Source organism: Trachypithecus francoisi, unplaced genomic scaffold, assembly GCF_009764315.1.
Source record: "Trachypithecus francoisi isolate TF-2019V2 unplaced genomic scaffold, Tfra_2.0 Lachesis_group4, whole genome shotgun sequence".
Taxonomy (NCBI): Eukaryota; Metazoa; Chordata; class Mammalia; order Primates; family Cercopithecidae; genus Trachypithecus; species Trachypithecus francoisi.
Window position 1 is genome coordinate 4,755,551 of NW_022681469.1, and position 19,797 is coordinate 4,775,347.

At 48.0% G+C, this 19,797-nt stretch overlaps 2 protein-coding genes across 6 annotated transcripts in view; one reads left to right on the forward strand and one right to left on the reverse strand.

Moving 5' to 3' along the window:
* DPP6 (dipeptidyl peptidase like 6) overlaps nt 1-19,797 on the reverse strand; it is a 1,193,304-nt gene that overhangs the window by 312,722 nt on the left and 860,785 nt on the right. The gene's annotated exons all lie outside the window — the stretch shown is intronic.
* Nucleotides 10,461-11,000, forward strand: LOC117072320 (60S ribosomal protein L23a-like). The gene has a single exon (XM_033192341.1). It carries the CDS (start codon nt 10,464-10,466, stop codon nt 10,881-10,883), a length of 420 nt encoding a protein of 139 aa, XP_033048232.1. The 5' UTR covers nt 10,461-10,463; the 3' UTR covers nt 10,884-11,000.

Sequence of the window (19,797 nt, forward strand, 5' to 3'; positions counted from 1 at the left end):
GCAAGAGCACGGGGAGCCTGGCCCCTGCCCATCCCCACTAGATTTCCGTCTTCCTATGCAGGTGGCACCACTGCAGTAGCCACCACTGTTCTACAATCTCACCAGGCCCTTGTCTGTACCAGCAGAGAGCACAGGCCCTTCAGGCAGGGCACCCATGTCCTCATCCTGCTCCCTTCAGACTGACTCTGTGACCCTGAACACAGAGGCATAGTCTAGCATTCCTTGAACCTCACATTCTATTCTCAGGCTCATGCCTTTTGGAACCTGTCCATGGCGGGAGGGCCTTTTCCCCTAAAGAAACCCAGCCAGGGCCTGCAGCTGGGGATGCATTTGGCAGCTGTGGTCTCCTCTGCTGGATCAGGGCCTGAGGCTGTTTATATTTAGACAGTGGAAATGCTGCTGAAACAGCATAGCCCTTAATCTTGATAGTTTCACTCCCAGCGTGCAGCTGGGCGGGACCCTTGGATCTGAGGAGCTGCACGCCCCCTGTTCTTGTCTCCTTCCAGACTTTAATTATCTCACTCTCTTCCCAAAGAGAAGCCACTGAGAAATAATGACAGTAAGTCCTCCTCGGATCATGATCATTATGACTACCATAATTATCCCTGGCATCAGCACCATAATTAGCAGGGTTTCATCATGGTCCTTGTTACTGCTGTTTTCTTCTTCATCATCCTCATCCTCCTCATGACCGCCAGCACCGTCACAACTCTCATCCTCACCATCAGTTGCCATCATTAGGGCTAGACCCATGATTTGACTCTGTCTCCAATCTCTAGCAAGAGCTCGTTTCCGGTACCAAAAGCCTGCAATTTAAGAACTCACCATGGGCATACGTCGTGGGTGAATTAAAGAAGCAGAGGGGGAAATGTGTGGCTGTCCTTCCAGTTTCTAGCCACTGGGCTCTCCTCCCTCTTCTCCGATGGCCCTTGTGGCCTCGTCTTTGCACCACCGGTCTATAACCTCAATGCCAACAGCAAATGCCAAGATGCTTAAAGGAAGGCACAACTCATCGTAGGTTGATTTTGTTCCCTAGTCTAAGCTTGCTTCCCTCATAGATGTATCCCAGAACAGTGCCATGGCCACACTTCTTGGTTCACCACACTCATCACTCTCATCCAGTGGGTGACACTGACTGTGGCCATCTCGTTCCTTGTCGAGGCCATCGTTATGGGCTGAGATACAGTAGATAGTCAATAATCACTTACTTGCAGAATGTATTTTTTGGTTTGAGTAAAAAATAGTATCGGCTGGGCGCGGTGGCTCATGCCTGTAATTTCAGCACTTTGGGAGGCCGAGGTGGGCGGATCACCTGGGGTCGGGAGTTCGAGACCAGCCTGACCAACATGGAGAAACCCTGTCTCCACTAAACATACAAAATCAGCCAGGTGTGGTGTCACATGTCTGCAATCCCAGCTACTTGGGAGGCTGAGGCAGGAGAATTGCTTGAACCCGGGAGGCAGAGGTTGTGGTGAGCCGAGATCCTGCCATTGCACTCCAGCCTGGGCAACAAGAGCTAAACTCCATATCAAACAACAACAACAACAAAATAGTATCTACCTTATTAGTAAACAAAGGCATATTTTTTAAGCTTAGCTCTTCAACTTCAAATGCGCACATAACACGGACCATACCCACTGCTGAGAATACATTCAATGCTACAATACTGAGAGGTTCTAAAAAGACACTAGAAATTATGTGTAAGGTTGTAGGATATGTAAAAGCATAAAAAAGTTTCAGAAGAAGACCAGGTTGTAATTTTTGAATAATAAAAAATAGGTTTCGATTTACAGGTTGGTTTCGCATCATCTCTACCTCCAGGTGCTTTCTTGGAGTTGGAATGACTAGAGATGCTCCCCTGGGCCATTCTGCCAAACAGGTGGCCATCCCTGCTATCACTGCAGGGTCGTCTGCCTTGCTTTGTACATCTTATTGTAATTAACCAGTGGTACCTGAGAGCAAAAAGGTTTGCATTTTTCCCAACTGGGAAACAGATGGGGATGCGGTTACTAAAGAAAACATAACCTTGCTTGGTCCTATCCTCTGTATACGCTCTTCCCACCCAGGATCATAAAATCAAAACCCTCAGCTTATAAAGAAGACAAGAGGATTAGCTAGGATGAGGTTTATGTGAAGAATTAAAATCACATATTCATTCACGAATTTACTCAGTCGATTACTTCTATCCTTACTTCAGATATCTAACGAGGTGAATGAAGGATGACCACGCTGTTACGAAGTCTGGAGACAGGAAGGACTCTGGAGGCATGATCTGAAACACTTGGTCAGCTGGGCCAAAGAAGACTCAAGATGTGGATAGGAGAGCTGTCTGCAAATATCTGAAGGTCGTTAAGGACTCAGCATTGCTTTGGAACTGTACTGCCCAATAGAGTAGCCACTAGCTACATATGGCCTATGTAATTTTAAGTTGATTACAATGAAAGAAAACTACAAATTGAGTTCCTTTGTTAGACCAGCCACATTCCCCGTGCTCAAGAGCCACATGTGGGTAGTGCCAGCGCAGCTGTAGACCATTTCCATCGTTGCAGAAAGCGCAGTGGACACTGCTGCATAAAAGGTGGAATGAGATGGAGGGGAATTTTTAAGAAGTAGACTTAAATTAGCTGATGAGGAACTTTGCAAAAGCCAGAACTGCCCAGCCTGGGAAGAAAGTGGTCTACAAGGATGAATTCAGTGTCACCAGGACAAAGTTATGAGAGGAAGGAACACTTGCTCCTCAGATGGAGCGATAGATGGTGATGACGTACGTGTCAATATCCCTTCAATCCCTGCATTTTTTCAAACAAAATTCTCTGTTACTGTGAACCAAAGATTACGTTAAAATCAGCACATGAAAAAGCGAACATTCACGCTGAGCAAGGTTGAGGAGGGCAGCGTTCGGAGGCACCTGCTCAAATGGTATTCAATCAGTATGCCTCACAAGCATACCTGTGCAGGGTGTGATCAGGTTTCTAAACGATATTTCAGACAAGAACAGAAGCTGTAAGTATACCCACTCAACTACACCTCTCAATGAAATCACAAGATAAAAATTAAGCAAATGCAGCCAACAAACCTAGGAACAAACACTCAGGGGACAGCTCAAGGAAAGACAGGGGTAAATTCATTCACATGGGCACAGTTTTTAGCATCCAGATTCTGTTTTTCCACTGATCAATGATCTTGAAAGAATAGTCTAATCTATCACAGTTTAATAAGCCTCCTGCTCCTTAGTAGAGAAAATGTTTATCCACCAAGCTAGCAGGTCACTGCAACATCAGAATTCACAGGACAATAAGGGTGATTACTGGCTTCAGACACATGGAGAAACACCACAAGATTATTCTAAAATTACAATGAAATTTTGATTTAATTAATAAAACTTCATTTTTAAAAATACATAAATTATTAATTCAGTGAGGCTGATGGGTATTTAGTTTCCAGGGAAAATCAACCTCTTTTATTTAGCTGAACATTTGTAAAATTTCCTGAGGCGGAGGTAGACAGTTAAGTGTAATCTGGTGGAGGCAGTCCTAGAAGAAATCATAAGCTAACAAAACAGGCAAGAAAAGTCTCAGTAATGAGGAACCCAGGATAAGGTTTACTTGTCACTGTAAGAGCCGGAAAAATAATGCAATTGGAGGCTGCTGGAGACCTCAAGTGTATATGAGATTGTGAAGAAGACACAGTTGACTGACATCACATTGTCACTCAGAGGAATCTGGAGGGAATCCAGGAGAAACAGTCTCCTTCCCATGATTCTCAGGTAAGTATTCACAAGGGTCCATTGCTGCATGTCTGAGAACAGGCCATTTGAATCAGGGTCCCTCCCTCCCTCCTCTGGGACACTCTGCGGGCACCCAGTGACCGGGGACAGGATGGGGAGGGCAGTATTTCTTGGGCCTGATGACAGTGTGTCTCTCCCCACCAGTGTTGAAGGAACAAGCCCGTGCTGGCAGCAGAGGTTGCAAGGCTCACTCAGTGGCTCTCTGGCCCGAGATCTGCCTATAGCTGCTGTGCATGATCACCGGGGTGAGCAAATGCGATGCCTGACACCTGCACACTCGTACGACAATGGACAGTGCTGCCTGAGGGCTGCAGGTGCATGGCTGCGAAGCCCAGTGCTGTTGGCAGTCCTGCCTCCTGGGGCTCTGCAGCAGTCCTCCAGCCAGTGTCTCCATGGCATATCTGAAACAGATCCTCCTTGTACACGGCAAGCTGGCAATGTTGTGCTGTATCCATCGACTGCCAAGACACAGTCATGCAGGCAGTGAAGAGGAAGAGACACGGTGATGTAATGAAGAAAACAGCCCTCGTGACAAGCTGGGCTACAGGCTTGACTTACTGCTAATGAGTCACATGATTTTTTTTTTTTTTAATCTTTTTAAAAATTTATTATTATACTTTAAGTTCTAGGGTACATGTGCATAATGTGCAGGTTTGTTACATATGTATACTTGTGCCATGTTGGTGTGCTGCACCCATCAACTCGTCAGCACCCATCAACTCGTCATTTACATCAGGTATAACTCCCAATGCAATCCCTCCCCCCCTCCTCCCCATGATAGGCCCCAGTGTGTGATGTTCCCCTTATGATGAGCATTTTTTCATGTGTCTGTTGGCTGTATGCATGTCTTCTTTTGAGAAATGTCTGTTCATATGCTTTGCCCACTTTTTGATGGGGTTGTTTGTTTTTTTCTTGTAAATTTGTTTGAGTTCTTTGTAGGTTCTGGATATTATGATATTATCCCTTTGTCAGATGAGTAGATTGCAAAAATTTTCTCCCATTCTGTAGGTTGCCTGTTCACTCTGTTGGTAGTTTCTTTTGCTGTGCAGAAGCTCTTTAGTTGAATTAGATCCCATTTGTCAATTTTGGCTTTTGTTGCCGTTGCTTTTGGTGTTTTAGACATGAAGTCCTTGCCCATGCCTATGTCCTGCATGGTATTACCTAGGTTTTCTTCTAAGGTTTTTATGGTATTAGGTCTAACATTTAAGTCTCTAATCCATTTTGAATTAATTTTCGTATAAGGAGTAAGGAAAGGATTTTGAATGAGGTGACATCAACTTCCTGGATTTCACTTTCCTCCTCTATAAAGTGGGAGATGGGCAGAATCATCTTAGAAAGGTCAATTCCATTTCTATTGTCCTAGGATGCTATTTTGGGGCATAGGAAGTTGGAGATCGAGAACAAAAATCAATGGGCAAAGTTCACACTGGGTCTTTAAGCAGAGGTACAATATTTTGCATGAAGCAGTGTCTTGCTCAGAACCATTCTTAGCTGCAGGCTGTGTGGGATGCACAGGAGGGAAGGACAGGTAGGAAGCGGCAGCATTGGTCCTCGCAAGAGGAAAGAAGAGTCCAGATCAAGGCAAAGACAGTGGGAATGGCGGGGGGAGGAATAACGTTCTAAGTCTCCAGGCAGATCATCCAATTTAGCTCAAGTTGGGATTAAAGCAGCCACCCAAGGTATTGGTCAGACAAAAGGAGTGAGCTGATAGCCTTTGACCTCTGGTCAGAGTCCACCTAAGTGCAGCAGGACTAACTGCAGAGCTGCCATGTGCTCAGTGACTCTGCAGGGATTAATGGCGAAGCTTTGATAATAAATACAACAAGAAGCACCTCTCTGCTTGTCAGACTCAAGATCCTCAACTCTCCTGCATGTCCTTTTGTGAAGGAAGAAAGCCTGTGACTTGGCAAGAATTGACGGAATCATTTCCCATTTTTCCCTTGCTTGTTTCTATGGAATTCATTTGTTCTTTCATTTATTCAACAAGTATTCGCTGATTATTTATGACCTTCCAGGTGCAAAGAGAAGTAAGGAGCAGTTCCTGCTCGTGAGGGACTCACAGCTCCATGACAAGGCACACAGCCCTATAAGCAATGATTGCGTTTGATGCCTGGGGTATCTGGGGAAGCGCTCACTCAGACTGAAGTTAAATTTCTGGATGGAAGAGATCACCAGCTGGATCTACAGTGAAATGCTGGACAAGGTAGAGAAGGAGATCCAGGTGGAGGAAACAGCATGAGCAAAGCCACTCAGGACTCATTTAGTGGCAAGTAAAGGAAAACATGATGGGCAGCTGCTTGGACAAATCGAGCTAATTTTTCTGACTTCGCAAATCTAGAGAACAGGGATCAAGAGCAACACATGGATGGTGCCCTCAGGGGCTGGGCTCCGTGTCCTGCCCTGACAGCCTGGGCAGCACAGCTTCATGAAGGCAAGGGCAGTGGGGAAGAGAAGGGCCAACTCTATGTCCCTCTTGCAAGACAGCCAAAGACTCCCACAGGTCCTCCAGCAAATTTCTCCCTCTATCTATGGGGCCAAAACCATAGCCCGCAGCTCCTGTTAACTGTGAGACTGGACAAGCGTGTTTAGCGGGCATAAGGACAGGCGATGGGAGCTGAGGCCAGCAGGTAGGAAACGGCTATCCTGGAAAAGCTCTTCTGTCTGAAGGCAATAAGTTCAACAGAACAATTTTTCTTTTTAAGGTCAAATGATCCTCCTGCCTCAGCGTTCCAAAGCACTGGGATTACGGGCATGAGCCACTGTGCCTGGTCTCAACAAGGCACCTCGCCTGGTCACCTAGCATCGGCCTCTACCCTGGAACCATTCAGCTCCCTCCAAGATGGTGGCACCAAGGGTCAACCCTAAACACTTCAGCCCCACCTTGGCCTGCCTGCTTGCCCTCCACTGCACATACTGTCTGCTACAGGTGGACCATCTATCCTCCCTCTCCTGCCCTCACTGTGCCATCCCACCTCCGGCCTGCACTTAGGGGTTCTTTCATCTGGAGTGCCTTCCCCTGCCTTCCTCTCTTTTCTCCCATGCTCAGACTGACATTTTCACTTTTGAGTCCCCAGTGCCCTGCCTCCAGCTTCCTGTAGGCTCCTGCCCCAAAGACCCCTCCTTCCGAATTACAGTCGGCCTTCAGTATTGTGGGATCCACATTCATGAGTTCAACCAATCGAGGATCAAAAAGATTTGGAAAGAAAAGGATGGGTGCATCTGTACTGAACATGTACAGATATTTTTCTTGTCATTATTTCCTAAGCAATGCAGTAGAACAAATTTTTACATAGCATTTACATTGTATTTGATACTACAAGTAACCTAGATATGATTTCAAGTACACGGAAGGATGTGTGTAGGTTATAGGGAAATACTACACTGAGTGGCAGCAGAAGCCTCCCCGGGAAGCCTGTTAGAAACGCTGACTCGGGACCCACTATTTTACCCAAGGCGCTTGAGCATCTGTGGAGTTTGGTACCCATGGGGGGTCTGGTAACCAGTCCCCAGGGGTGCCGAAGACAACGGCAGTGCTCACAGGCTTCAGGCCAGGACACCGCTCACTCAGCCTGTCTTTCTTGATCCTCGCGAATCATTCTTCTCTGTCTCATCAGACTTTCTGAGGGTGGACACTTTGATCCTGTACAGAAGGGATGCAGTCATGAAAGTCTGTTGGGTTTTTGACATTGAGGGTAAGAATTCAGTAAGCACATCTTCCAAAGTCTATCCTATTATTACACATTTCACCAAAACAGCAAAACGTTCTTAGAGCAAAATTACCCTAAAGACTAAGACTGCAGGCATTAAAATGCCATAGAGGCCTAAAGTTTTCTCCACTTTGAAGCTAGTCTTTATATACTGCTTGATGGCATTTATATGACCTTCTAGAAAAGGCCAAACTACAGTGACTGAAGACAGGTCTGTGGCTGGCAGGGGGTAGGGGTGGAGGGAGGGTTTGCACTGAAGGAAGCAGAGCCGGAGGAATTTTTTGGGGTGATGGGGCTGTTCCGTACCCCAGTTTGTGATGATGGTTACATAAGTCTATCCAGGTCTTAAAGCTCATAAAACTGCACAACAAAAAGTAGCTATACATATTTTTAAAAAGAAAAAGTTAAATTTTATATGTTATATAAAGATACGCTTTTAAATTGAAATCAGGAAGACATTTAAGAGAAACTGATGAATAGCACAGGATCGTCCACTAGAGGCAGGCTTTGTTTGTGCTTTCTGAGCTGAGTAATTGTAGCAATCGGCTGCAAAGCATGTTTAAATATTTATAACATTAAAGACCTCCTTAGTATGAAAGGCTATGGAAAATATTTCAACAGAACAGACCTCTTACATGCACAGCTTAACAGAAGTGCATTTAAGAAGGTAAAATCCTGGAAGCTACAGCTGCTCATTGCCAGGATGGGCATCCTGAGCGATGTGGCAAACACTGCTTTCACAGAAACACTCACAGCCCGGGAGTGGCCCTGAAACCACATGCGGGTGAGGGACGGTCCATCTTGCAATGGGTTGGATATTTCCTGAGGTTCTGTTGTGGATCAGCCATGTCCCAGGCCACCTTCAAGCATCTCAAAGTCCCTTGGAGTGGGGGGACTCATAAGCAGGAAACTGGAAAACTGTCGAAAGTGTTGTGGGACCCATGGGTGTGCACAGGGATGGGAGCCCACTCCTGTGGAGTCCAAGGCCTGCTGCTGAAGAGGCTGGAAGGGCATGGGAGAACTGTGAGGTCAGTGGAGGAGGCAGGTGCTCCCAGCAGAGGGAACAGCACCTGCAAAGGGCCAGAGGTGAGAGGGAAGGAGGAGGTGGGATGGCAAGGGGGAAGGGAAGAGGTGCAGATTGGGAATGAGTTACCTGATTGGCACTGAGAAAGGTCACCCTGAAGGCAGTGTGGCAGAGCAGATTGAAGATATGGGGGGCAGGGAGGCTGAGGCAAAGAGGCCCTGGAGGCAGATGTGGTTTTTTAGGCAACAGACAAGGTGGGTTGAACTGGGCAGTGGCGATGGGGAAGTGGAAGGCATATATCCCAAAGGCAGGAGGATGGTGATGCTGCCTGGGCTGGGGAGACACAAGGCCTCTGGCCAGGGTCCTGGTGAGGAGGGGACAATGATGTTTTTCCTAAAGCACTGATGTCACAGGCAGGACATGGAGCCAATGTGGGATGAAGTGAATGAGATCAGTTGCACACACTGTGTCTGAGGGCCTTCTGCGCTCCCTGGAGACAGACACAGGTCTGACACCCGAGTCAGAGGTCTGGAACAGAGAAGGGATGCGGGAGCCTCTTGTTGTTGAGATTAATGTGTCTCAGCAGCGTACACATGAATCATATGCAGATCTCCTTGATACGAGGCTTCTGATTGATCAGGGTGTGGGCTGGGTCCCGAGTCAGCGTTTCTAACAGGCTTCCCGGGGAGGCTTCTGCTGCCACTCAGTGTATCGCGTTTTGGGTGGCAGCAGCTGATGCAGTAGTTGCCGTGGTAGGTTAAGTTGCCCAAGGAGAGTGTGCATGAGAAGAGAAGATGACCTTGGGTGGGACTGGGAAATCCAGTCAAGTCTGAGCACCCGAGGAGCTCCTAACTGGCCAGGAGGCAGCCAGAGGGCAGCCAGGGACTGTGGAACCAAGGACTGAGGAACAGGGAGGGGTGAGCGGCCTCAAGTTCTGCCACAGGCCAAGCCACAGGAGGTCTGAGGAGGGTGGCCTATGGACCGAATGTTTGTGTCCACCCAAAATGACACAGGAGATGAGCCCTCCCCAGAAACCAACCTGCTGGCACCTTGTCTTGGACTTGCAGTCTCCAGAACTCTGGGATACACACGTCTGTTGTTGAAGCTGCCCACTCTGCGGTATTTTGCTTTGGCAGCCCAGGCAGCCTAAAACAGGCACCAGTGAATTCCAGAGCGAGAAGACTGCTGGTAAGGTGGGTGAGAGTTTGGCTGCGTGGTGGGGGCCAAGTACAGTTGCTAGCGGGCTCGGGGCAGCAGAGCCCCCGTCAAGAGCAGGTGCTTGCAGAGAGGAGTACCTGGAACCACAGCCCTCCATCCCTGGCACTGCAGAAACCATGCAGTCTCCCAAAGCCAGTCTCCTAATGTGTAACTTGGGGAAGACACTCATACCGTGCCCCAGGGGGTGGGTGGCTGAGCACTGAGCACTCATTCCACTCTGTGGGAGACACACGGAAGAGTGAGTGGGGAGGGGACAGAGAGGTGAGTCCAGCCACTTCTTTCTTTAGTCATTTGACTGTGAAGAACCAGAGGAGGACATGGGTATGGGTTGAAAGAGGGAGAACTTTTTTGTCTTTGCTTTGTTTTGCGATGGGAGAGACCTGAGCAACCTGAAATGCTTACGTTCCGGTGGCGGCTGAGATGAGAAGGTGAAGTTACAGGAGCCAGGAAACCTTGACATCTGAAGCCCAGCTGAGAAGCTTAGGAAACAGGAGGAGGAGGAAGGGACTCTGTGGGAAGCTGGCGAGGTGAAGGGTTCTTGCCTCCTCCGTCCACTCAGCTCGGCCATCCCAGCTTCCCATTCACTAGTTCCGCTGTCCATGGAGGAGAACCAAAGCAGCATTCTGTCCTCTCTAGAAACCCGATGGGTCAGATAAATGGAGCCCATCACAAGATTCTTGGAAACTAAATTATTTATGTCCCTGTGTTTTCTTTGTTCACAGACAAGATGGCGCCGAAAGCGAAGAAGGAAGCTCCTGCCCCTCCTAAAGCCGAAGCCAAAGCAAAGGCTTTAAAGGCCAAGAAAGCAGTGTTGAAAGGTGTCCATAGCCACAAAAAAAAGAAGATCCGCACGTCACCCACCTTCCCGCGGCCCAAGACACTGCGACTCCGGAGGCAGCCCAAATATCCTCGGAAGAGCGCCCCCAGGAGAAACAAGCTTGACCACTATGCTACCATCAAGTTTCCGCTGACCACTGAGTCTGCCATGAAGAAGATAGAAGACAACAACACACTTGTGTTCATTGTGGATGTTAAAGCCAACAAGCACCAGATTAAACAGGCTGTGAAGAAGCTCTATGACATGGATGTGGCCAAGGTCAACACCCTGTTCGGCCTGATGGAGAGAAAAAGGCATATGTTCGACTAGCTCCTGATTACGACGCTTTGGATGTTGCCAACAAAATTGGGATCATCTAAACTGAGTCCAGCTGCCTAATTCTAAATATATATATATATATATCTTTTCAACATAAAAAAAAAAAAAGAAATGTTGTAAATAACTAATTATCATCCGGACATGCACACGGTTAACCAGCACATTTCCTCATCTCCAGAAACACCCCTTCAGCTGACTTTCTGTTTCCAGGATTTTGCCAGGGATCACTACACCTGCACTCAATGAAACCTTTGATTCCCAAAGCAGGCACTCGGACTGTTTCTGCCAGGACGAGGAGTGCAGGTGGTGGCTGGTCCCTTTGGGAAGTAGCAGAATATGTTTTAAAGATGTATTTGCTCACAGTGAGCAGGGCACCGAGGGGGCAGCTGTCCTTGAGGAAAAGGGGGCTGCAGTAGGCACCCGGGATCTACTCCCAGTTATGCCAAGGGCAGCCCAGGACAGGTGGCCTAAAGCTGTCTCTGGGTGACACGTAGGGATGCAGGGACAATTGTCAAAAATCCTGGTTTCCAACAGCAGGAGAAGGCAGGTGGAAGGAGAACGGGGCCTTTTTGGTAACCCCGAGACATTCTGGGGACATGAGAGAGTCTGAAATGAGATGCCGCTGATGGCCACGTACAATACACAAGCCAGCCCTCCCACTCCAGGGGCGATTATTCTGCTATCAATTATTCTGCACCTGCAGGGGACACTGTTGTTTTCTTTGCTGCATTAGACATGACTGCAGAGAAGATCTGCCTGTTTCAAAAGGGCCTGAAAGGCTCCAGAAGCTCTTTGTTGTCAACGCAAGTTAGAGCTAATAAGCTTCTCATCCCTCAGGTTAGATCATGTGGACAGGGTTGAGAACCACAAGGCACCCCAGCTCCCTGGGTCCTCCTTGCTTCTCCTCCTGTGAAAGCCGTGTTCTCCTCCTTTCCCTGTTCTGAAGCTGCTGAGGTGCCAGGGCAGTCACAGGTGCATCAGGTTGTGTGGGAGGAAGCGGGGCAGGACCACGGCAGGCAGGGTTCCCTGGCCCATCCAGGCTCTTTCCCCTTCTGTTTCCTCCTTCTTGTCCCCTCTGTCTCCTTCTCCCAACACAAATCTCCTCTGCCAGTCCATTCCATCTCTTCATGGCCCCCTCTCCCTCCACCTTCCCCAAGTGCACGATCAAACAGAACTAACCTCTGCCTTCTTAGCTCTCTCTCCCCACTACCCTTGCTTGTCTCCATGGCTCTTTGTCATGCTCTTTTCTGCAGAATCCTTTATTCCTGCTCTGCAATTCAGTGGACACGGGTTTCTGGTTCCTTTGCTTCCCTAACGTCCTGCCCTGGTCAACCTGGGCTCTTATATACTTAAAAAACTATCAAGAATTGAATGTAGGGCAAGCAGAAGGAACATTTGGGGAGTGGAGAGAACAGAGGCTGTTTCTAAATTTGGATCTGAAGTCGCATTGGGAAGGTGGCCGCCCTAGGCACTGGGAAGGCTTCTATCAGCAGAGGGGACCTGTGTCTAAATTTTATGTTGACTTTTCGCTCCTTTTTGCCACTCTCTCTTTCTTCTGCCTTCTTTTGATATCTGAGTACTTTCAGCTCCTCTCTGATGCTCCCTGCTCTGTCCCCTGCAGGCGTTTCCCACGGCTGCCTCTGTTCCTCTGCAGTGATTGCACTGGGAAAGTTCTCCCAATTCCTCTCTTCTTCACCCTGAATCCTCCTCGCCTTCCAGGCTTTCTTCTCTATCAGCCTTCCCTGACTCAAGCCCCTTGACCTCTCACATCTTTGGACAACTAGAATTCACACACATTTTTGGGACCATGGGCCTCAGCTCATGTTGAATGTGTTTCTAACCCTGACATCATCTGCACCACATGAAGACTCACAGGGCAGACTGATTCCCATGGACCCCTCAGGCTCTAGCGGCAGCCCTGGAGGGAGGAAAGCAGGCTGCAAAATGCCATTATAGAGTGGGTGAGGGGCAGTCTCAGGCCATGTCTTTGTTGGAATTACTATTCCAACAAAGGGAACAACGTGCCATTCATCATTCACAAAGACATGGATGTATCACAGGAAAGGGAGTTCTGTCTGAGTGCACTGCCTCAAGACTTTTCTTAAGAAAGAAAAAAAATTGTCAGTGGTCAAAGTTAGGGAGGTAGGGAGGAAATACACTAAGAGGAATGAATGAACAGTTTTAGTGTGTATGTGCATGTGTGTGTGTGTGTAAGGGGCAGGGAGAGGCAGATCGTCACACATACCCACTTGATTTTGGAGTCTTACTAACTTATTCACCGCAACATCCTGCCCCTCTGATGCGCAGGAAACTCTGCCCGAGAACCAAGGGTGCTGTGGATTTGGGAGATGTACTGTCTGATAACGGGGCTCATTCTGGGCAAAGTGCTCGCTCTCTCTCTCTTTTTTTTTTTTTTTTGTGCTCTCTCTTTTAAAGGTTTTGTTCCAGGGTGTGCATGGAGGTTAGCCTACATTTGCCCCAAGTATCCCTAAGGTCACACGGATAACTTGTCCTCCTTACTGTGTCTCTGTCTTGCTCTTCTCCCATCGATGCATGTGGCAGAGTTCCCACAGTTCAGAAACTGTCCAGAGGGAACGACACGTAAATACCTGTGAGGACACGGGTACCTACCAGTCCACCTCCCTGCTCCCCATCTGCCTCTGCTCCTCTCTGTCACTCCTGTACTTTGGGTCCCCCATGGGGGTCAGCAGAGGACACAGCTGGCATCTGACTCATGACAACTCTAACCCTAACGAAAGGTGCACGCTTGCCAATGGCAGGCCCTTACCTGGCTTCTAAGAAAAACAATTAGTTAATTCAGGGCAGGGGGTAAGGTTAAAACTGACTATTGTAATATTTTGTAGTTTAAAAATTGCTTGATTTCACTAATTCTTATTTCTAAGAAATCATTTAATCAGAGCTAGATACCTACCAAACCTGCTCATGAATTTTCATACTTGCATATTTCATCGTTCCAAGAGTAAGAAAACACAAGATTTTTCTCTTCCTTTTCTTTTTTCTTTGAGACGGAGTTTCGTTCTTGTTGCCCAGGCTGTAGTGCAATGGCACAATCTCAGTTCACTGCAACCTCCGCCTCCTGGGTTCAAGCGATTCTTCTGTCTCAGCCTCCTGAGTAGCTGCGATTACAGGCACCCACCACCATGCCTGGCTAATTTTTGTATTTTTAGTAGAGATGGGGTTTCACCATGCTGACCAGGCTGGTCTCGAACTCCTGACCTCAGGTGATCGGCCCACCTTGGCCTCTCAAAGTGCTGGGATTACAGGTGTGAGCCACCGTGCCTGGCAGATTTTTCGTCTTTGTATAATTGGTTACCTCTGGCAGCTCTCATGGCAGCCAGAAAGAATTCAGAGCCTCTTGAAGCTCTGCACATGTGGCTCAGGTGGAGAGCTAGATTATGGAGTGACACCTAGTCACTGTTATGCTCCTTCTACTTAAAAGAATGGCTACTTTTCCAGTTTATGATTTCTGAATTATACAGCAGATTGCAGTGCCATTGGAAGAATAAGCCTGCATGTTCCTCCTCCCCTTCATCTCCCACTTTTAGTGAGAAAGTACTTACTACTTACTACTTACTCCCTTTGTGCACACATATGCACACCTACCCTCACAGACAGGCACACACACTCAAGGGAAATCATACAAATCCAGAAACTCTGATGTTTGCTAAATTGGCACCACCGTCCTGTAGAGGCAAGTCACTGAGAGACCCAAGGCGGCTCCCAATTTGGAAACTGTTCAAGCAACTCACCACTTGCGCTCATTAATTTCTACAGATTCAAAAACTGTGGTTATGGACTTGGACCAAAGCACAGTCACGGCAGATGCCTCACCAAAGCCTGCCAAGCCCCAACAGCCCGTGCTCACTCTTGCACGCAGCTTGCCAGGGTGGTACCCAAGGCTCTCTCAACACTCAGGCTTTCATCTATCATAAACTCTCAAGACTAAAGCAACCTGATTCAGTAGGAAGAAGAACATTAGAAAACGAAAACCTACTGTTTGCAAAAACTACAAAATTCCCAGGCACTTGCCACGCTGTGCACAGAGTGTTGCCAGGCTCGGCAATGATGATGAGTTGCCTTACTGTGAAAAACACCAAGAGAGAAGCGGGAACACCATAAACTTTTTTTTTTTTTTTTTTTTTTGAGACAGAGTCTCGCTCTGTCGCCCAGGCTGGAGTGCAGTGGTGTGATCTCAGCTCACTGTAAGCTCCGCCTCCCGGGTTCACACCATTCTCCTGACTCAGCCTCCCGAGTAGCTGGGACTACAGGCGCCCGCCACCATGCCCGGCTAATTTTTTGTATTTTTAGTGGAGACGGGGTTTCACTGTGGTCTGGATCTCCTGACCTCATGATCCGCCCACCTCGGCCTCCCAAACTGCTGGGATTCCAGGCGTGAGCCACCGTGCCCGGCCCACCGTAAACTTTTGACAATGACATTCTGCAAAGTCTACTTGGCATCATAAAAACAATAATTTTAGTTGAGTAGACAACAAGCAAAAGCATGTCCTAACCTGTTTCTAGAAACGGTTTTCTAATTTTAACCCTGTGCTAAAATGGCAATGGGTGTGATATTACTGGTAATGCTCTGGCTGGCGTCTTAAGTTAACATTTTGTGATATTATTTTCTTCACAGCAGTTGGAGCCCTAAATCACAAATGGAATTGGTCCTAACACACAACAATGATTAATCTGTACAGTTTTTCGTAGTTTTAAAATGCTGTAACCATGAAATAGAGATAATGATCCACACTAAAAGTCTCTATGCCTTAATTGTTGTTCAGAAGGCCTGAGTAACTGAGTCTATATTAATCGGTTTTGAGTCTCTGAAAGTAATTGCCACTAATGAGCTCCCCCACGATAATGGCCAGCTACGTCAGAATTGAAGAACTAAGCCTTCCAGAAGCACTTGAGTCATTCTCCCCTGGCTACATTACGATGATGGCCGTTCCTACTGAAAGCAATCGAGTGTTCTCTATCTCACATCTCACTCTGCAAACCCACTCTCTCTTCATTTACATTTCTTCACTTCCTTTCTTACCAATTACACGCATTTCACGGGTTCATGGAGAAGAGTCAGATCCCCTTGACAAGCTGGTGGGTGGTCTTCAGGACTTGTTATTACTACATGATCACTGCAGGAGGCCGAGCAACAGGGCTGTTTACAGACACCCCACACAGCTTTGGAGGACCCAACCCTTGACCTGCCCCTGGCTGTCTAAACTTCCACAGTGTCCCCTGAAACATCTGCCCTTTGATCAGCCAGCTGCTCCTGCACCTACAGTCTCTCCCAGAGTTTGTCCCTGTCCAGCTCCCGCCTGCACAGGCCTGGCTCTCAGGAGTCTCAGCTTCCTCTCTTCCATGCAGATTCTTTCTAATCCCACCCTCCCATGTTCTAAACGCTGCAAGATGGACAGGGGGTCCTTCCCCATGACCCTCCCTGAATCTTTCCTCCTCCTCCTCCTGTGAGTTCCTGGGGTCTCTGAGGCTCCCTGCCCCTGTCCTAAAGCACCACTGAGTATCTTCCAGGTCATCCTCCCCCAAAGCATGGCTTGTTCAAACCTGCCAGCCCTAGACCCCTCCTTCATCTTTTCACTTCTCCCGTGAATCCCATCATCACAAGAACCTAGCTGCACTTACCTTCTGATATCCCCACTCTGTCCTTCCACTGCCTTTGCACAAGTTACTCCACCACCTTGGACTTCTGACCCAACTCAACACTGCTAATCCAGCAACGCCACCATTTTCTACCTCTGGTTCCTCTTGGCTTCACTCTTCCCAGACCCGGTGTCTCTGAGGCCTGTGGCAATCACCACTCCTCTGAAAATACCTGATCTCTCTTACTTGCCAAATTCCCAGCCCCAGGGGACACCCACCAGGGTCTCTGTGCAGGCTGTGGGCACTGAATACTCGTGGGAGACAGCGAGCAGCCTCCTTTCCCAAGAGCCCGCTATTTCCCAGGCATCCATCCACAGGGGCTGTGCCCCGCCGGCTGAGACCGCTCATGCATTCTGTCTCCTGTGCCCCGCCCGCTGAGACTGCTCATGCATTCTGTCTCCTGTGCCCAGCCCGCTGAGACCGCTCATGCATTCTGTCTCCAGACCACACTCCCTCAAACTCGCCCACTCCTCCACCATCACTCTCAACAAATGACCACATCTCAAAATTTGGGGGGAATAATACAGGAATGCATTGAAAGGAACCCAGTGACTCTTTCACCAGGCCTAGAAACAAAGCTACGTACATTTTCAGCTGTGTCCTCCCTTTCTACTACAAAAGGCACATGTGTTTTCCTGTTGGTCTGAATGTTCTGGGAGGAGAGGACACCATGAGTTCAAAGGCTTTGAATTTGGAAGGGACTCAGGAGGCCTGAGTTATACAGGAAGGTCATTGTGGTTGGGCAGAGTGTGGAGTGTGGAGTGTGGGGTCAGGTCATGTGGCCTCCGGCCTCTGCAGGGAGTGAGTGTCCATCACTATTATGTAGCAGGGGATGAAGACAGAGACGCAACCTGATTTACCTGTCAAAAGATCACTGTGGCCACACTGTGCAGACCAGCGGGATGGGGGCACGGGAGAAGCAGAGAGACCAATTAGAAGGCAACTCACAGCGGTGTCCCTGTGTGGGGTGACGGTAGGGGAGGTGTTTCCTGTGCTTCTCAAGTCACAGACACAAACTGCCACTTATGACAACGCCTCCAACTGCAGGCCGGCCCGGCATGCATGATCTCATTAGGACTTTCCCCTGCCTGGGGCTATGTGCAAAAGCCTCTTTTTGTAGCCCTCCACGAGACAAATAGATATTTCACACGCTCTGCAAAAACTATACACAAAAGAATCGATCCTGAAACCTCAAAACCTGTGGATCTGCTGGAATGCTGCAGGTAAGTAATATCCTCCAACTTCCCCACTAGCCAGAACCACAGATACACACACAGCACACACACCACACAAACGCACACATACACACATCACACACCCACACACCACACATACCACACACATACACACATCACACACACATACACACAGCACACACATACACCCCCCACACATACACACACCACACACATATACACATAGCATATACACACCACACACACACACCACACACACCACACCACACACACACACCCCACACACACATACACACACCACACACATATACCCCCCACATACATACACACACCACACACACACAAACACCACACATACCACACACATACACACATCACACACACACATACACCCCCCACACACACCACACACCCACACACACCACACAAACACACACCACACCACACACACACACCACACACACATACACACACCACACACATATACCCCCCACATACATACACATACCACACACACACAACACCACACATACCACACACATACACACATCACACACACACATACACCCCCCACACACACCACCACACACACACACACATACACACACCACACAACACACACACACCAAACACATACACACCACCACACACACCACACACATACACCCCCCACACACATACACATGTACCTCATACACACCACACACACCACACACACCACACACCACACACAGACACCACACACACACCACACACACACATACATACCACACACGCACCACACACACACACCACACACCACACATACCACACACATACACACATCACACACACATACACACAGCACACACATACACCCCCCACACATACACACACCACACACATATACACATAGCATATACACACCACACACACCACCACACACACACCACACCACACACCACACCACACACCACACACATACACACACCACACACATATACCCCCCACATACATACACACACCACACACACACAAACACCACACATACCACACACATACACACATCACACACACACATACACCCCCCACACACCACACACACACCACACACACCACACAAACACACACCACACCACACACACACCCCACACACACATACACACACCACACACATATACCCCCCACATACATACACATACCACACACACACAAACACCACACATACCACACACATACACACATCACACACACACATACACCCCCCCACACACACCACACACACACCACACATACACAACCACACCAACACACACACACCAAACACATACACACCACACACACACACCACACACATACACCCCCACACACATACACATGTACCTCATACACACCACACACACCACATACACCACACACACCACACACAGACACCACACACACACCACACACACACATACATACCACACACGCACCACACACACACACCACACACACACCACACACATGCACACACGCACACAGCATTACCTTAACAAAGTTTGCATTTTGTTGAGAAAAGAACCATTGTTTGGGCTACATTTTTTCTATGCCTAAGTTTCTGCTTTTACATTTAGCTCCAAAGCCTGAGTAAAAATATAAATAAAAATAAAAAAAAACAAGAATATAATTGTTAGTTTTGAGCCAGTTCTGTGTTAAAACAATACAACAACAAAACAAAACACCCTAAAAATCTATAATTTCAAAAACAGATGGAAACCATCAACAACAGCCAGTGGCCTTCCACAACCAAAAGAATCTCTCTCCTGTGAGGCTGCTGGTCAGATTCACAACAGGAGGCAACGGTCTATGAGAGACAGGAGCCCACATTGGCATTATCTTATGCTGCTTATACAGGCTTAGCCTTTAAATAGTTTCCCAAGAACGTGGATATATTATTTGATTTTCATAGTATTGTGAAGCTGCATGCATCGTGCTAAGAGCTATGTGAAAACACACATTTCAAAAATCATTGATGACCATTTTTGATAATCTCATGTAGTAAGAGTCACAGG

What these genes read in the sequence shown, in the direction of transcription:
- LOC117072320 (XM_033192341.1), top strand. Translation starts at nt 10,464, where the DNA reads ATGGCGCCGAAAGCGAAGAAGGAAGCTCCTGCCCCTCCTAAAGCCGAA.